At 44.0% G+C, this 18,096-nt stretch overlaps 1 protein-coding gene across 1 annotated transcript; it reads left to right on the top strand.

The window, feature by feature from the left end:
• Window positions 1-1,436: 1,436 nt before the first annotated feature.
• CBX1 (chromobox 1) lies at window positions 1,437-15,793 on the top strand. Its single transcript, XM_066627405.1, has 5 exons — window positions 1,437-1,645; window positions 8,925-9,096; window positions 10,437-10,614; window positions 13,330-13,424; window positions 14,381-15,793. Exons 2-5 carry the CDS (start codon window positions 8,957-8,959, stop codon window positions 14,523-14,525), a joined length of 558 nt encoding a protein of 185 aa, XP_066483502.1. The 5' UTR covers window positions 1,437-1,645; window positions 8,925-8,956; the 3' UTR covers window positions 14,526-15,793.
• Window positions 15,794-18,096: the final 2,303 nt, after the last annotated feature.

Genomic DNA, 18,096 nt, shown 5'->3' with positions numbered 1-18,096 from the left:
GAGTATAAGGATTATGCTAGCACTTGTAGGCTGGGGCTCAAAGGATCAGTCTGTATTGTATTAATTTTATTACCCATATGTATATACTGCCTTTCTTGTCATTGGATTGCTCCTCCAACTTTATTCAAGGCGGTTTACATAGGCAGGCATCTCTGTAGGGATTTTTACAGTTACAAGTACTATCTTCCAAGAATACCTTCTTTCCAGGTGGAGTCCGTCACAGCCTGGTCTCTTTCTGGCTGTATTTGCCTCCCCTGCATAGCTGATGGCACTCCTTCACTCTCACTGAAGGTAATCATCATTCACTTCTCTTACCAGCTGGGATGACTCATCTCATCAGCACTTTCTGCAGCTCTTGGATACTTCCAGCTGTTTTGAACTGCATTCCCAGCCATTTTTTGGGCTTCACAGGTGGCAGATCTACCACTCAGCCAGACCTCCTGAGTTCTGGAAAGGAGAGAAAGCAGTTTTCCATTCTTTGGAGCAGGCTGGGAATAAGCTCTACAGTTGTTGATTTTGCTGTTGCACTGCTTGTCTGTTACACCTGCTTGTTTCCACCTCTTCAACCTGTGTGTCAAGCAATAAGTATTATAAAAACATCATAAGTCTGCATTGCCTTCTCTTACCAGAGGAAACAGATCCTGTAAACTGCCCTGGATAAGTGAGAATTCCCAATCTTTTGCACTTTCGGTCATGGTGGTTAAAAAATGTTGTCTCTCTCCCCCCACCTGCTTTTCAATGCATTGATTATTCTAATTCACTTTCAATCAGGGGTGTCAAACATAAAGGGTGCAAATGTGGCCCCTGCAAACCATTTATCCACCCCGTCTTATAATTGGGCTCTCCCAGCTTGATAATTGGGCTCTCTCATATCTTGAAACTATGGACAAGATTTGCGCATTTTATCTTCTGTCACTTGCAGCCCATGAGTTTCTATGTGAGAACGATGTGCCTCTTTCTGGCCATCTGCTGAATGAGGTCAATTCCTGCTTAATGAAGTCACTTAATGAGGTCACCTCCTGCTTAATGATATGAATTTCTGCTGAATGATGTCACTTAATGAGGTTGCTTCCTGTGGAATGATGTCACTTTCTGTTTAATGATGTCACTTCCAGCTGAATGATGTCACTTCCTGCTTAATTATGTCACTTGATGAGGTCACTTTCTGCTGAAATGGGGTCACCTCCTGCTGAATGATGCTATTTTCTGCCGAATGATGTCACCTGATGTCACTTTCTGCCATGAATGCTAACTCTGTATGAAAGGAGTTTGACAGTCCCGCTTTCGATCACTTCAGAGTATTGACCCAGGTGACAAAGCAAGCAGGTCTGAGGAGGCCCATCCAAGTGCTTGCTGGGAGTTGTAGTTTTCTTCGCCTGACAACCGGCCGTTAAAGCCGGGAGAAGCAACCTCCGCTCCCAGAAAGCCTCGGGCGACGAGCATGCGCAGTGCGCCTCGGCGGGCAGCGGGGTTGCAGCGCTCTTTTGTTTGGCGGAGGCGGATCGAACGCGGGAGGCCCGTTGTCCAACTGTCTCTCTCTCCCCCAGGATTTCAGACGCGTCCGACTCGTCCCGTCTGCTCGCCCGCTCCAGGCCTCCCTCCGCGGCGCTCTTTCCCCTCGTGTCTTCTCCGGGGGCTGAACCAGGTAAGAGCGCGCGCCACGGAAGGCGGCAGCGCGCGGGCTGCAGAGCGGGGCGGCCATATTGAGGGGTGGGCTGGGGGGTGAGGGAAGGGGCTGTTCTGGGGGTCGGCACGAGGCCGGGGAACAGGTGTGGGGGTGCTTTGGGGGGCTGTTCTGGGGGGTCAAAGGGTGTGAAGAGGAACCAATGTGGGGCTGTTCTGGTGGGGGGGTCAGTAGGAGGCTGGGGAGCAGGTGTGGGGGTGGTTGGGGGGGCTATTTCTTCTATGGGGTCACATGGGTGTGAAGGGGAACTAATGGGGTGTTTGGTGAGGGGGTCAACATGGGGCTGGGGTGTGGGTGGGTGGTTTGGTGGGTTCTGTGTGGGGGTAACTTGGGTGTGGAGGGGGAACTACTGGGGAGTGTTATAGTGAGGGGGGTGTCCATATGGGGCTAGGGGAGTATGGTTTAGGTGATTTTGGAGGGGCTGTTTCTTCTTTGTGGGGGTAACATGGATGTGAAGGGGGAACTAATGTGGGGTTGTGGGGGGTTTGGTCCAACAAATACATTTTTAAATATAAAGAGGGGATTACAGAAAGTGTGTGCAGAACATGAGGAAGTGGGGTGCAGATTTTTCAGAGGGGCTATGATACTTAGAGCTGCAAAGGGGGTCTATAATGGGAGTTTGTGTAGAGGTGGGCTGTGGTTTCCATCCAGAGAGTGTGTATTTTGAGGTGGAGAACCCCATCTTAATACACACACTCTGGATGGAAAGCACAGCCCACCTCTACACAAATTCCCATTATTCTGTAGGCATCCCTGTGTAAAATAAAGGCTGGAAGGAGACTGTTACAAAGGGGGCGGGGTTTGAAGGTGTGTGCCTGGCAAGTGGGGATGAAAACAAAACAAGAAAGGTGCAGGGGGAGGTTCCAGATCGTGCATGTAATGGCACAGGAGTTGCTCCAAGGCATGAGTCTGTCTGTGTGTGTGTTAAAATTGAGAGGCACAGAATAAATTTGTGTCTGTAAACTTAAATGAGGCGGGGTTAGTAAGCCATTTCTGCCCAGTGTTGCATATAAGCAACAGGGATCAAATGTGTACACCTGTGGGCTTGGCAGAAATGAGTTTTAATGGGGTGGGCACCTTGGAAAGGGGATTGTGCACTAGTGGATTGGTTAGTAGGGTCGAGTGAAGTAGGGAAGAGAAACTGGGGACTTTTTTTTTCTCCCCCCCCCCCCCCAGGATGCTTGTGATGCTGACCTCTTTTCCTGAATGGCAATAATGTGCTTATTTGTGTTCTCCCTTTCAATAGCAGATATTTTCAAGGTGCCTAATAGATGCGAATTGGAGGCTGGAAATGACACTTCTGTACTGGAAGCACAGTGTTTCCCAGTAAGCTACTGTACAGTAGGATTCAGTGTTTGTTTGAGACAGTACTAGTAGGAAGGGGTTCTTGGGTAGGAACTCTTTCTTACATAGTGAACCCAGCAGGTTACGTATTGCACCAGATGCTGGTTCATGAAAGTGGAAGTGGTGGTAGGAGGAAATCTTAGTATAATGGTGAGTTGTGTGGATTAAACATTAGAATTAGGGAGGGGAAAGGGCATATAAGAACATAAGAAGAGCTCTGCTGGATCAGGCCAAAGGTCCATCTAGTCCAGCTTCCTGTATCTCACAGTGGCCCACCAAATGCCCCAGGGAGCACACACGACAAAAGACACAACCTGTGTCCTGGTACCCTCCCCTGCATCTGGCAATCAACCTCTAAAACCAAGAGCTTGCACATACCTACTATGACTTGTAACCCATAACGAACTTTTTCTCCAGAAATTTGTCCAATCCCCTCTTAAAGGCATCCAGGCAAGATGCCATCCCTATTTCCTGTGGCAAAGAGTTCCATAAACTAATTACACACTGGGTAGAGAAATATTTTCTTCTGTCTGTCCTAACTTTCCCAACACTCAACTACCCTGGTTCTGGTATTATGTGAGAGGGAAAAGAGCATTGAAGGGTTGAAATCTTGAGAAACTTATGTAGATGGAGAGGGGTACATATGCACATTGCAGTCATAGGGTAAATGCGTGAAGTTGTTCCTTAAACAAGTCTATGGGTTTAGAACAGTGGTTCCGGACCTTTTCTGCACCTGGACCCCCTTTTTAGGTACAACAACCTGTTGGGACCCCCCCCCCCCCAAGACACAGGGCCAGAAGTGATGTAATTAACAGGAAACTGGACTTGACATCATTGTGCTGGTAGGGCCATAAGCAATAAAATTAAACAAAGTGAAGTCATTATTTTTAATAAACCACACTTTTTGAAAGTTGAAAGAACTACAAATCCTTTTTAGAACATTCTAAATGCTTTGTCTCTCATTGACATTTGAGTTCAGTGATTGATTCAGCACTGAGAACAACATTGCACAGAATGCATTATGGCTTCTATATGCCATTGTTGTTCAAGGTGGTAAAGCCAAAATTTAGATAGTCTTCAGAGTATTTACATTCCTGTTCTCCATGTGCTGAAACTCACCTTGGCATGCACAGGGAAGGCATGACATGACTGCTTGGACAGAGACCCGGGAGAGACTTCACTGCACGCATACCCACACACCCTGGTGAGCCCAAGGCAAGGCTAGTTTCCCCCAAACCAGAAGCATTGAGCAAATGGTAGCTTAATAGGCAAGCATCTTCCTTAGCCAGAAATTCCCACTGTTCCCAACTGCTAAGTTTTGCAAAGCTAGTTTGCACAGGGGCCGCAGCAGATGCAAGGAGGACGTTACCTTTTGTAAAGATAGTAAAGAAAGCATACTCACCACCAAACAATCATTCTAAGAACAACTGCTAACTCTTAGAACACGAGGCAGGAGAGAGACAGTAAGAGCCTAACTAACCAGTCTTGTAAGCTCTGCCTTTTAAAGTGGCAGCAGATGGTTGTTCAAAAGAAACTCCCAAGATGGTGGTGCCAAATTCCCTGTGAGCCCCTGAAAATTGGCTCACGACCCCCAGGTTAGGAGCCAATGGTTTAGAATATTGGGGGACATAGCTAGGTGGTGGTACTGGTGGGAAGAGATGATAAAGTTTGCAGGGGAAAACCAGAAGTAGCTGTAGATTGGAGATAAGTGCTGCATACTGCAGCTCTGAAGACATCAGAGGGGGCTGTGAGCCCCCCTCCCAGACCCAGCAGGAGACCAGCACTTATCTGGTAAAAAAGCCCCAGGATCCCCATGGTGCTGCAATCACTGCAGTGCCATCAGGGCAACCCACCCCCGCAACTACTTATCACTATCCCAAAGTCGGAATAGTACTTTGGAACCGCTGGTTTAAATCCAGGTCACATCAATTCAGGTCCAACGTATTCCTTATATCTAGACCAGGAGTCTCTAAACTTTTTAGCTTAAGGGCCATATCAAATATCTGGCACAGTGTTGAGGACTGAGGAAAAAATTAAATATAAAATTTAAATAATAGAGATGGAACTTAGATGAATGAATGAATGGGCTCAAATGTCCAGGATTTCTCCAAGCACCAATACAGCCCAAGAAATAAGGCACACACACTTAAATGGGCCCTCATTCCCCCACCCCACAAGCACAACTCTGATTGTGTTTGGTCAGCTGGGCCAAAGGCTCTCAAGGGATCAAAGTCTGACTGTGGGCCGGATAGAGGCACTCTACGGGCTGCATCTGGCCCCAGGGCCGGGGTTTGGAGACCCCTGATCTAGACAAACATGACCAGCCACATCCAAAAATGGATCTTTAGACCTATGTTGATTATAAACATGTCTGACATTTTCAGGAGCCCCTTAGTGAACATGCATTTTTGTACGTCTTGGTAGTAAAAATTATTTTCACTAGTCGGGTGCAAAGGAATTTCCCAAGCTCCTTGGTCCTATGGTCTGCAGATTCTGTACTCCTTTTCTGTGATTCAAAAGTTTGTATCTGCCACTTGAACCCAAGCTGCTTCAGTAACTGGTTCAATTACAGGTATTCCATTTGTTTCTGCAAATGGCATTTGTATAGTTGTGGCAGGGGAAGGTGCATCTAAGGGGCAACAGTGGATGCTTTTTTGAATGGGACATACAGGATGGTAGAGAAGCAGCTGCAGCTGGGTGATAACTTGAATGTGTGGCAGAAGCATGCAAGGAAAGGGAGATCTATGCCAGTGGTTCCCAAACTGTGCACCATGGTGCCTGAGGACACCATAGTGAACTCACAGGGCACAGTGGGATGTCCCTAGTGACCTTTTTTCTGGTTCTCCCAGGTGCCGTCATCTTGGGTCCCGCAAGATATAGCACTGTTTTTGTGAGATCATGCACAATCCAAAATGGTGGCGCCCAGGAGAACTGGAACGAAGCTACTGCAAAGGAAGGTTGCTGTGACCCAAATAAGTTTGTGAACCTTTCATCTATGGTAGAAAAAGACAAATGCCATAGTAAAGAGATGATGATAAAAATAGGGGCAGATTGTAACTCAGATGCACTACTGAGTCAAAGGAGGTAGTAATGATCAACTGAGGATTGTACTGCACAAAAGGACTAAGGTAAATTGAATTCCTGTGAAGCTACTTATTTCCTAAGATTAATGCATAAAGATTAATTATTATTATGGCAGAAACTGAAATCAGAGTATTGTTGTGTTGGAATTTGGTCAAATGTATTGGAAAGATAGATTTCTCCAATATATTTGTCCCAATCCCACTGTGTCTGCATTTTGGGAGCTATGACACATCTGTGGCTCTGTCTGCAATTCCACTTCCCTCCCCTCATCCTTTCCACCAATAGAATATATTAGGAAAAAATAGAATATATTTGGTGTGTGTATAGTTGTCTCAATCTGGACAACCAGGTGAGCAGAACCAACTGAAATTATGAAGTTGCATGAAATTTATGGCCAGTGTTCTTTGGCCATAAAAGATCTCTGTGGCACTCTTCACAACCCATTCTAGATTTTACCATTAAAAAAAGTTCAGTGCCATCTGCAGTCTTAACCACTTCACTGCTTATCCTCAACTCCAGGTCATTTATAAACAAAGTGAAAAACACTGATGCTAAGACAGAACCTTTGAAAAACAGCACTTTTCCATTGTGAAAAGTGCACATTTACTATCATTCTGTTTCCAGTTCTTCAACCAGATCCTGATCCACAAGAGGAACTGCCCTATTCTCCATCAACAAAGCTTGTTCTTCTGTATGCTCCAGGATTTTAACCTTGATTAGGCTTTCCACCATCTTACCTGGAACAGATGTTAGACTGACTGGCCTAGTTTTCTAGGTCTCCTCTCCCTCCTTTTTTAAAGATTGGCATTACATTAGCTATCCTTCAGTCCTCTGGGACATTGGAAATTTTAAGGGACAAGTTGTATATTTTAGTTAAAAGGTCAGTACTTTGACACTTGAGTTCCTTAAGAACTCTTGGGTGGATGCTGTCTCGGCCCAGTGACTTGTTCGTCTTTAATTTGTCAATAATAACAGAAATGTCCTTTCAACCTCTGTTTGACTTAATTCTTTGGTTACTCTTTCTTGGAGGTACTGTTCAGGCAGCACTATCTGCCCAAGTTCTTCTACCATGAAGGCAGATGCAAAGGGCTCATTTAATTTCTCTGGAATCTCCAAATTCCCTATTATCTCCCCTTTCCCCCACTTCCCCCCAATCTAGCAGGCTAGCTGCTTCTCTAGCAAGTTTCTTGCTTCTAACACATTTGCAAAGGCTTTTATTATTCCCGTTAATGTTGGATGATTTTTTATTCCTTTTTTATGCCAAGGATATACCTGATCTCTGCAATTAGTCAGTTCTCAATCTATTACTGTCTACCAGAGATAGAGAACATGGACATTTATGCTCCATTTTATGGAGAACATTGATCTGCCCAGTAATATCTAGTCAAGATTTTTTACTTGTCTGCGGGGTGTGGCAGGACAGGGGAATGCCAAAAGAGAGGGGGCAGACAAAATGAGTAGGCGTTCTTATTTAGGTAGTGTCTAAACATTGAATGGGAAAACTTAGATTTAAATAATTGGTTTAAATTGACCCTTTCTTCTGGGTGATTTAAATTAAATGATTATTTGTGATTCTTACTGTTTTGGGTTAACCCAGTTGGTCATTTAGTCTTGGGTAAGAAATAGGGCTTGTTTCACTTGAACTCCCATTTATGGAATCTATAAACCTGTTTTAGAGTGTGACTCTTTCTCATTATTTATCTTGTTTTGTGGGGTTTTAGTTTTTGCTGTATGCCTTGAACTCCTGAAAGTGTGGATACAGGCCTTTAATATATTTAGCTTCCCCCACCTCAGTCAAGATAGCAAAATGTGTTTTGCATCAAGCACTTCATTGTTCTTTTAAGCAGCATTAGTATATACCAGGCTCTGGAAAATGAGTTTTAACAATATGACAGCTACCAACCTATGCAAAATTGCTCAGTCTTCCCGACTCTACTCCGAGAGGAGCAAATATGTACACTACAGATGTATGCTAATTTCAAATCAGTCTTAACTGTCATGTTTCAAGCAACCTTGTCTCCTCAGAGCTACAATTCTCAGGGTTTGGAGGGCAAAGCAGGCTCGTTTAAGCCTACAGTGAAAGCATTTCCTTCAGAAAACTTGCCCCCTCTCCCCATTCTTCAGCTTTTCATAGGTCTCTCCCTAGTCAACCATCCTTCACTGCAAACAAGCCCCATTTTCTCTAAACTCTGGCTGTGCTTGACGGCCCCTTTTGTCTGCATTTTATCAGACCCCAACTGAGACAAGTGCATCTTCCTGCTGAGAGATGCTTTGCCTGCAGGAGGCCAGCACAGTTTTCCTTTTCTAGTCGACTGTAACTTTACATTCCAGAAGAAGCAAGCTGTTTAATCTTCCATGCTTGTTGGGTGCCCTCATGATGCCCCCACCAAGCCCTGGATGCCTCCTTTTCCCACCAGTGTCCTGCTTGCTCCATGTGTACATGCACAGATCTTATTATGTTTGAAAGCAGTGGAGTAGAGAAACCTTTCTCGTTTGTAAAATTTGTTCTTACTTTCAGTGGATATCTATACTGTGGGTATCTACCTCTTCTGGAATGTATATGATTTTTTAAAGAACATTAAAATGGTGAAATTTGAGGAGAATAAAATATAATAAAGATACTCATTTGTGCGTACATCTGTCCACTTCATGCATCTGATGAAGCAAGTCTTCATCAGCTATATGAAATTCATGTTATAATTCCATCTTAAAAGTATCACAGGTTTCTGACAGCTATAGCCTCTAAAGCATATATTCTATGTTTGTCATTTTGATGTCTGTCCCTGTCTGCTTGTGTCTCTCCCTCTAATAGCCTCCTTTTAAACCGCAAAACTGGCGAGCACAATGGGAAAAAAGCAAAACAAGAAGAAAGTGGAGGAGGTCCTAGAAGAAGAGGAGGAGGAATATGTGGTGGAAAAGGTTCTTGACAGGCGGGTGGTGAAAGGCAAAGTGGAGTACCTGCTAAAGTGGAAGGGCTTCTCAGAGTAAGGCTACTTTTCCTGCTTTCTGTTTGTAAACTAGTGTTCAGTAGTCAATAACCCATAAATTAGTGATCTGTTTACCCAGTATACATGCTATTAATTTATAGCACACCAGTGGCTTGAAAGGGAAAAAGAAGCCACCTGTCTTCCAGTTTATCAAACCAACCTTGTTGCCCAAGTGGTTCTTATTCAGTACACCAATATGGCTGTTTTCAATCCTGCTTTGTGTTTGGTTTTTTTTACTCATGCCCTGTGCCTGGACCAGTGGATACTTTAGACTTCATACGCAATCCAGTTCCTCTATGTATTCTGTTTGACCCATTGGCCTCAGTCTCATTTCTTGGGACTCTTCCAGACAAGTATGAGGTTTCAGAGAGACTGGCAGGGAATTATTCAGTGTCTGGGAAACAGGTGTGTGTTCTCATTTTTCCATCTAAAATACTCTGCCTATACATATTGGAGAGAGAGAATGAAGCTATTGGAGAGAGAGAGAATGGTGATCCATCTGTCTGAATGGGTGTTTGTGTGTATGTTGAATGTAATGCATTGACCAACCACAAAACTGTAAAGTTAGGGTCCCTGAACAAACAAGTATCCTTCACTCCTGCAAGGGGCTGAGGTACACCAGTTGACAGCAGGTCTGTGCTCCTCATGTTTAGTTGACCTTTGGAAAGGGGGAGTACACAGGCCTTGCCTAAAAAGATTTATTTGTTACAAAAGAAACTATTGTTACAGAATGCTTTTTATGTCTGTTCTTTCACATTCTCTTTGCTTCTCTCAAATAATAAATATCCAAGCCTATCTCAAGAGTTCATGACTTACAACACAATCCTATGCATGTTGACTCAGAAGTAAGCCCTATTGAGTTCAGTAGGACTTCATTCCAGACAAATATGTGTAGGATTGCTGCCATGTTCCATAATAACATAGGTAACTGAGAGTTTGACTGCCCGTGTCACTCAAAACCGTGTCACTGGTTTTGTCTAAATCCTGTTGCATTCCATTTGTTTTAAGTTAACTAAACTACTTCCTGACATTTGTAACTTTGTTCAGATGCAAGGAGTATCTTCCATTGGAGTTGCAGGAAAACTCAACAGATGTGCCAGTATTCTGCTGAAAATGTTTGGTGCAAAGTTTGTAGATTTAATTCTTCCTCATCCCTAAGAAATATATTGCTGTTGAATTGTGCCAATAATTACAGATCCCATAACCAGCCAAAGCATTTTCTTTTAAGGTAGTGATGAAAACGTGCTTCACAGGGGCTTTTTTTGCATGACTGGCCCTTTTTACAAAATCTGATACCTTGTTGTCTTGCCTAGCTAATAAGAGTTTTATGGTTGCAGTGAAGATAACACATGGGAGCCAGAGGAGAACCTCGACTGTCCTGACCTCATTGCAGAGTTCCTTCAGTCCCAGAAAACTGCACATGAGAGTGACAAGTCAGAAGGAAGCAAGCGCAAGGCTGAGTCGGATTCTGAAGATAGGGGGGAGGAAAGCAGACCAAAGAAAAAGAAAGAGGAGGTAAGGTAAATTATCTTGGGAACTCTGGCCGGTGAGGGCTGTGTGCACCTGCCACATAGACAAATAACATTGACAGAAGTTTTGGAATCTGAGCAATAGAGATGTCACACTCCATGGCGCAGGCTGGCGGTGCCCCCGAGGGGCAGAGTGTCATCAGACTTGTTGGGACTTCCTCCAGGGTCTCAGCTGCCCTGCCACATCGCCGCTTTGGTCATCGTGAAAGAGAAACCTCAGACTAGCGCCAGGGGAGGGATTCACAGCACCTGTGTCCTCCTCCCAGGCGGTTTGGCTCCAGTCCTGGCTCACAGGTGGGTAGCTTTAGCCTCAGCTGTCTACCCATCATGGGAGTGATCCCTGACTGCCCTGGCTGGCGATAGCCACTGGATGGCTGGTGAGGGGAAACCCAGTCGTCACCATCTGATGTCAAGGTTGGGAGAGCTGAGAAGGCTCCAGGGCCTGCTGGCACTCCCTTGCTTTGCCATATGCGTTTTGCAGGTGGCCATGCCCCCACCGTATCTTCTGGCAAGGGCCTGCCAAGCCTGCGGAGGCCGCACCAGGGCTGGGCATCAGGCTTGGAGAGGGGCAGTGGTCTGCCACACATGCTCAACCCTCCTGGCACGATGAGTCAGGGAGGCCCCAAGAGGGAGGGCTCCTCATTACCACCCTGCTGCTTGCCAGTGAGCTTGTCACCTCCCCCGATAATAGGTACAACTTAGAAAGGGCAAATACATGTATTACTATTTAAGCTGAGGTAGGTAATTTTATGTGGTGTAGTGTCTCAGTAGTGACCTGCAGAGAGATAGTTAGCATGTTCACCAGTTGTCTGTGGTACCACTTGGCATAAATTCTCACCAGAATTTATGCCTTCATGTAGGAATGAAATTTTTAGGCTTGTGGATGTGCTCTTATATCCTTCAGCACCTTAAGTGTGTCCCTGCACTAACTGTATTTGCCAAATTAAATAACAGATGGTGGAAGCCAAAAACTGTGTTCCTCCTTTCACAGTTCCTATGTGCACAAGAGACTAGGGCAGATGTTGGTACAATCACTAGTCCCTTAAAAAAAATTAATCCAGGCACCTGGGTTGCTGAAGAGTGCAGAATCAAGTTTCTCCTTCTCCCATATGTATTTCTGTTCATAGGAACTTGCTATGAGGAATGCCTTGCTTGCATTCCTTTGGGTATGAAGCTTTTCCTCTGCCATTAATTTCTGACTCTACACTCCATCTTTTGGTTGTGTTTATCTGGATAGAAAGCAATTGTCTGTAGTTATCGGTGATTTTGTAATTTTTATACTGTTCCTTTTGTTCATGTTACTGTATGTCTAATAAATTTTTAAAAAATGACTCTACACTCAAACAGTAGGTTAGGACCCACTTGGTGGATTGTGATCCTTTTCTGTTTTGTTCCTTTTCTCGCACTTTCTCCTGAATTTCCTCTTTATCTCTTATAAAGAGCCTTTCCTGGACATATGGCTTAATTTGAATCGGGGCTTCCCACAACATAACTTGAGAATCTTTCAGTGCTGGAACTTGTATCTGAAAGTGATGTTATAATAGGAATTTTTTTTTTAGTCTCTGACTTGACTCAAACTAGTGATTTCTAGGTAGTCTTGGGTCCTTGCATTACTTATTTAAGGAAGAGGCCAGAATTTTCCAAAAGTAACAATCTCCCCTCACTATCTTCATGGGCAGGGGTGTCCAAAGTTTTTGGCAGGAGGGCTGCATCATCTCTCTGACACTGTGTCGGGGGCTGGGGGGAGGGAAAGAATTAATTTACATTTAAAATTTGAATAAATTTACGTAAGTTTACATAAATATATTAAAGATGAACTTATATGAATGAATGACGGTCTTGCAATAGCTCAAGGCCTATAAAAGGTCTTGCACAAAGCAAGGCTGGCCTTACCTTTGTTGCCACTACTGCATCACAGATGTGAAACAACAAGCAGTGGAGGGAGCCCTCATCCCACAGCCCTCATCCCACAGTCGCCCTCACACTGAGAGCAGTTGCATCAGGCCAGTGTGGGCTCCAACAAATCTCTGGAGGGCCAGAGGCTCATTGAAGACTGGGGGCTCCCTGAGGGCCGCATTGAGAGGTCTCGAGGGCAGCAAGTGGCCCCAGAGCCGGGGTTTGGGCACCCCTGTTCATGGGTCTCAGTAACTCCCCCCGTCCTCTAAGGTGACTCCTAAGTTTTGCAAATAGCATAGTGGTACTATTCCACCCCTGCTAAGGGAGTTGACTGTGCTGTTGACACATGCACCTGGTGGAGCAGAAGACAATGGATGGGTTAGTCTTTTCTTCCTGCCTCTTAACAAGTGCTCTTTGCAGTCATCTCAGTTTGATACTGGGCAGGACTGATGTAAATGTAATGCCAAACTAGAAACCCTCCTTATTCAGTATTTACTGTAGAGCAGTACAGTATAGCTCTGAACCAATTTAATTATGGTAGCTACTTCTAGTTTAGGAAATGTTTTATGACAGATCATTTTGATGATTTTCCTGGAAAATTTGTTGTTGGGGGTTGTGTGTGCGTGTGTGTTTGACAGAGGTAAAATGGAGTTCCTGGGTCAGGAGTCTCCACAGTTAAAGAGCTTTAAAACTGGTTTAAATTTTGTAGTGTAAATGTGTATGACATCCAATGACACCATCATGCATGATTGTTTTTGTGTGCCACCCTGCAGAATTAACAACTAGTCTCCATTTTGTTCTTCAGACTGAGAAACCTCGAGGCTTTGCAAGAGGGTTTGAGCCAGAACGGATTATTGGTGCCACAGATTCTAGTGGGGAGCTCATGTTCTTGATGAAATGGTGAGTCTGCTCCTAGGTTTTTCTATTACGTCCTTGCACATTCCATACTAAAATTAAATTATGGTATGGAAATCCTGAAGGAAATTTGTGAAGGATCCAGTTGCATAATAATGTGGGTGTCCAGAATGAGATGACAAGGGTTTGAACCCAGAGGTATGATCCTTGATTCTCTAGCATTTAAATACTAAGGTTAGGGGTGGGCTACACGTTACCTTGGCTGCAGTATATTAAGCATGCTGTCTGGTGGCTTTGACAAACCCTTGAATCTTGATGTGACTGCCTTGATTTTCTGCTTAAAAGGAAGGATGGAATAAAAACTCAACTGAGGTAATTTAATATGTCCTGGCTAGTCATAATTGGAAAGATCAAGCTCTCACAACCTATTCTCATGATCCTATAAGCCCTGCATCATACTCTGCATTGAGATTGGGGTGGGAGGGCTCTTTCTTCCCAACCCAGTTTGAGATTTCTGGACAGTGATTGAGTGCTTAATTGTTGAAGTGCATCAGAAAGTGTACATCAGTGAGTACCTCAGTGATGAGTGTGGGGGATAAATTAGCCATTTGCCACTATCTGGTCAAACATGCGTTGTTTAATAATGACATTAACTTCAGCAGTGTGGTCCTTCATTCTGTAACAGTCACTTTAGTGAGGATTACATTATTCCTGTTTTGGTTTGCTGTTAAGTAACAAAGGCTATGCCCATATTCCCCTGCATAGAATAAATGGTGGGGGGGTGCTTTCTTTTGAAGCACAGTGCTTATCTGTCTAGAAAGGCAGTAGTAGCTGGAAATAGCTAATGGAAGTAGCTTCAGAGCTATCAAACACTTCCCTCCTAGTAGCTAGTGTTCTTGACTAACATGGCATCAGCCTCAGCCATTTCTCTTTGTCAGCCTAGAGATGCATCTTCATTCCTCTGGGTTATCCCATTGTTTTTCCTGTGCTTGACTGTGCAGGAAGAACTCTGATGAAGCCGACCTGGTCCCTGCCAAGGAAGCTAACATCAAGTGCCCACAGGTGGTCATCTCGTTCTATGAGGAGAGGCTGACTTGGCACTCCTACCCTTCGGAGGACGATGACAAGAAGGATGACAAGAACTAACCTTCCTGCCCTTTAGTCCCCATCCCTCCTTTGGCCGACTTTTGTATTAAAACATCAGACTGTGGGTTTGAGCATGTGTGAGAGGAAATGAAGAGGCCCGTGGCTGGGGAAGATGCCCTCTGTAGAGACAATTTCTGTACCCTTGACAGCCTGGCGCAGCAGCACACTGCTCCCTTCCTTGTCATAGTTACATGGGGAAGGAGGGGAGAATGGGTGAGTGTTTCCCAGCTGTTTCTTGCTTGGGAGATGAAGCAAAAAACTCCAATTAGGGCAAAGCCTAGGGTTTGAACAGGCTGCCAAATGCAACAGCAGGTGGAGGCTTCGCAGAACATCTCTCAGACTTGCAGCCTTTCTCCCCAATAGTGTTAACTGCATTTTTACAGCTTAGCATGTGTGTAGGTTTTCTTTCTTCTTTTTTGCTATTATTGGTGTATTATGGGTTGGGAGGGGACGGGAGGGTACTTTCTGAATGATTCGGGACAGGGAGTGATTTGCAGTGTTCTGTATCCAGAATAGCTATGCTTGCAGAATACATGCTGATTATTGCAGGTGGAATCAACTACTTCTGAAAGGCTGAAGCATATGTGTCTTAAGTGTTAAAATTACCATTTGATGATGAGACAGCAATCACAAATGCTGCTGGCTTCCAGAATTATTTTCACATCACTTGTAAAATTGGAGAGGGGGGAAGAACCATCCCCAAATACTTTTTCCCTCTAGTTCTAGTGAGGACATCTGACTCAAAAGTTTGTTTTTATAGTATGTTTCTGCATCTTACTTTCTGTCCAACCAGCATCTGTGGGGCCCTGCCTCAATCTTTTTTCCCTGTATGTATGTGAACTTTCAGCTTTCTCTAAGAGAATCCAGATATTTTGGGGAAGGAAAGCGGTGATGAAATCTACCCCTACAGCACAATGTAGATTTCAGACCATTCTGTAAATGGCTATCTTCTGTTCAGACTTGGGCATTAGTGGTTGCTTTCCTTGCCCTGGTCCTTCACTGAGATTTCATTTTTAATCTTATATATTTCTTTGTTTTTACAAAGGATATAATTTTACCTCTGAATTTGCTCATATCCCAGCAAGCCACCAATTCCTCCTCCTCCTCCTCCACAGGGTGGTATGTACGTAGAAATGTATTGCATAAACCTTTTTTAAAATAAAGCATGTGTTTTAGGTTTCTGTGAAAATGTTGTCTAAAACTTAAGTGTTTGGATTTTAACTTCATACTGAACTGTCTTTTTGTCTCAATAAAACTCTAGATTTATAGTCCTGATCTTTTTTCTTCCTCTCATCAAACAAGTGTCTCTCAGTGTGAAGGACTTGGGAAAGAAGTGTGTTTAAAAGTGTTTTTTATAACACAATTTGCCTGGGCTAGCACTTAAGCAGAAAGCAGGGTCCAAGGTAGGCCAACCATATCTTGTTTTTTACCTTCCCCCCTCCCCATTACCTGGATTGCTTGTGGTGGGTATTGGTCAGCTGCCTGTTTTGCCAAGATAGATTATTCATGTATTAGTGTTATAAACCACTGTGGGCTCACTGTCTTCATCTGTGGATTTTCAGTTTCTCTTGCACTTTTCTCAGATTAAGCCAATAGAGAGAGAATGTCTTGTCTTTCACCCTTCCTCATCTACTTTTTAGTTTCCTGTAGGGATCTTGTTTCTAATTATGTCTTAAACTTTTCAACCAGGTCATCACTTGGAAAAGTACAATAAAACAAGATAGTAGGTTCTTTAATTTGAAAAATGTAATTCAGACTGTAATCCTAACTCACTTTCCTGGGAGTAAGTCTCATTGAACACAATAGGACTTACTTCTGAGTAGACCTGGTTAGGATGGTGTCCTCAGTGTCTAATGGCATATGCAATCTTTTTAAAAGATACAAATGCAGTCCATTCCTACAAGGCAGTGTGTGTGTATGGTTTGGCTGAGAACAAGTTTTGGCAGCCTTAATTATGCATGGGAAAGTGGTTAGAGAGATGCTCTTTACACTCACATAACACCAGAACCAGGGGACATCCACTAAAATTGAGTTATGGGAGAATTAGGACAGACAAAAGAAAATTTATTTACTCAGTGTGTGGTTGGTCTGTGGAACTCCTTGCCACAGGATGTGATTGGACAAGTTTCTGGAAGAAAAATCCATTATGGGTTACAAGCCATGATGTGCATGTGCAACCTCCTGATTTTAGAAATGGGCTATGTCAGATGCAAGGGAGGGCACCAGGATGCAGGTCTCTTGTTAGCAGGTGTGCTCCCTGGGGCATTTGGTGGAGCAGCTGTGAGACACAGGAAGCTGGACTAGATGGGCCTATGGCCTGATCTTATGTTCTTAAAAAGAACCCCTGCTGATACTTGTATTTTAGGAGAAGGGCCTGAGAGTAGTGTATGTAAAGCCTGTGCCATGGCTCAGTGTTTACCAGTTTCTTGATATTAAAAAAATTAAATGGCAGGAAGTGTTGGATAGATTATGGCACCACTGTGGGTGATTTAAATAACCATCTCTCTGAGGCCCATTTTTGCAATTAAATTCATCCTTCACTTGTGGAGGGGGGCAGGGAACAGGGAAGAGGGAAGGATTGCCATAGATGTGGGAACAATCTTGATCACAAAAATAGCTGATGAAAAAAGGACTGTCCCTGTAACAGCAGCACTGTGATGAATGTTGGAACATCCCACCAAACACACATTCTTTTTTTAAAAGATCCTCAGTGCTTGAAATCAAGTCACTTGCTGGCTAGATTTCCAGAAAAATAACCCATCCTTCAGGCCTCTTTCCAGCCATGGTTCAGCACTCAGCTTAGCAAAGACATATGATGACAGAAGACTTGTATATGGATTAAGCTCTTAGAAGTTCACCTAGAAGACCATATCATTGAATGACATGAAAATGAAGCAGCAATAGAGAATAAGATATAGGAAATCTAGAAGCACTGAGGCTATAGGCAAAAGACTTTTTTGGTGGAAAGGATAGACACCATAATTTCAGGGATAAAAAGGGTGTTTAACTATGTATTAGATCAGGGGTGCCCAAACCCCGGCCCGGGGGCCACTTGTGGCCCTCGGAAGCTCCCAATCTCCAATGAGACTGTGGCCCTCCAGAGACTTGCTGGAACCTGCACTCTCAGCATGCGGACAACTGTTTGACCTCTCATCTGAGCTGTGGGATGAGGGCTCCCTCCCCTACTTGCTGTTGCATGTCTGTGATGCAGCAGTGGTAGTGAAGGAAAGGCTGGCCTTGCTTTGTGCAAGGCCTTTTATAACCTTGAGCTAGTCCAAGACCATCATTCATTCATACAAGTTTCATCTCTAATATATTCATTTATGTAAATTTATTCAAATTGTAAATTAATTCTTTCTTTCCCGACCCCTGACACAGTGTCAGAGAGATCATGTGGCCCTCCTGCCAAAATGTTTGGACACCCCTGTATTAGATGAAAATGCTGCCATTATGCATGTTTGTGCATTAGGAAGATCATTAGGCTTTACAGGGGGAACTAGTGCTGGGCTTAATTTCTCTTGCTGTCTACGCATTATTTGTACTGTATCTTGATTGCAGGGCTATTCTGCAC

Source organism: Tiliqua scincoides, chromosome 5 (assembly GCF_035046505.1).
Source record: "Tiliqua scincoides isolate rTilSci1 chromosome 5, rTilSci1.hap2, whole genome shotgun sequence".
NCBI lineage: Eukaryota > Metazoa > Chordata > Lepidosauria > Squamata > Scincidae > Tiliqua > Tiliqua scincoides.
The sequence above is the reverse complement of the archived record's forward strand: the minus strand, read 5'-3'. Positions and strand labels throughout refer to the sequence as shown.

What these genes read in the sequence shown, in the direction of transcription:
- CBX1 (XM_066627405.1), top strand. Translation starts at nt 8,957, where the DNA reads ATGGGAAAAAAGCAAAACAAGAAGAAAGTGGAGGAGGTCCTAGAAGAA. An exon ending in AAGTGGAAGGGCTTCTCAGA is followed by an intron (nt 9,097 to 10,436) that starts GTAAGGCTACTT and finishes TTATGGTTGCAG; the next exon opens with TGAAGATAACACATGGGAGC. An exon ending in CAAAGAAAAAGAAAGAGGAG is followed by an intron (nt 10,615 to 13,329) that starts GTAAGGTAAATT and finishes TTTGTTCTTCAG; the next exon opens with ACTGAGAAACCTCGAGGCTT.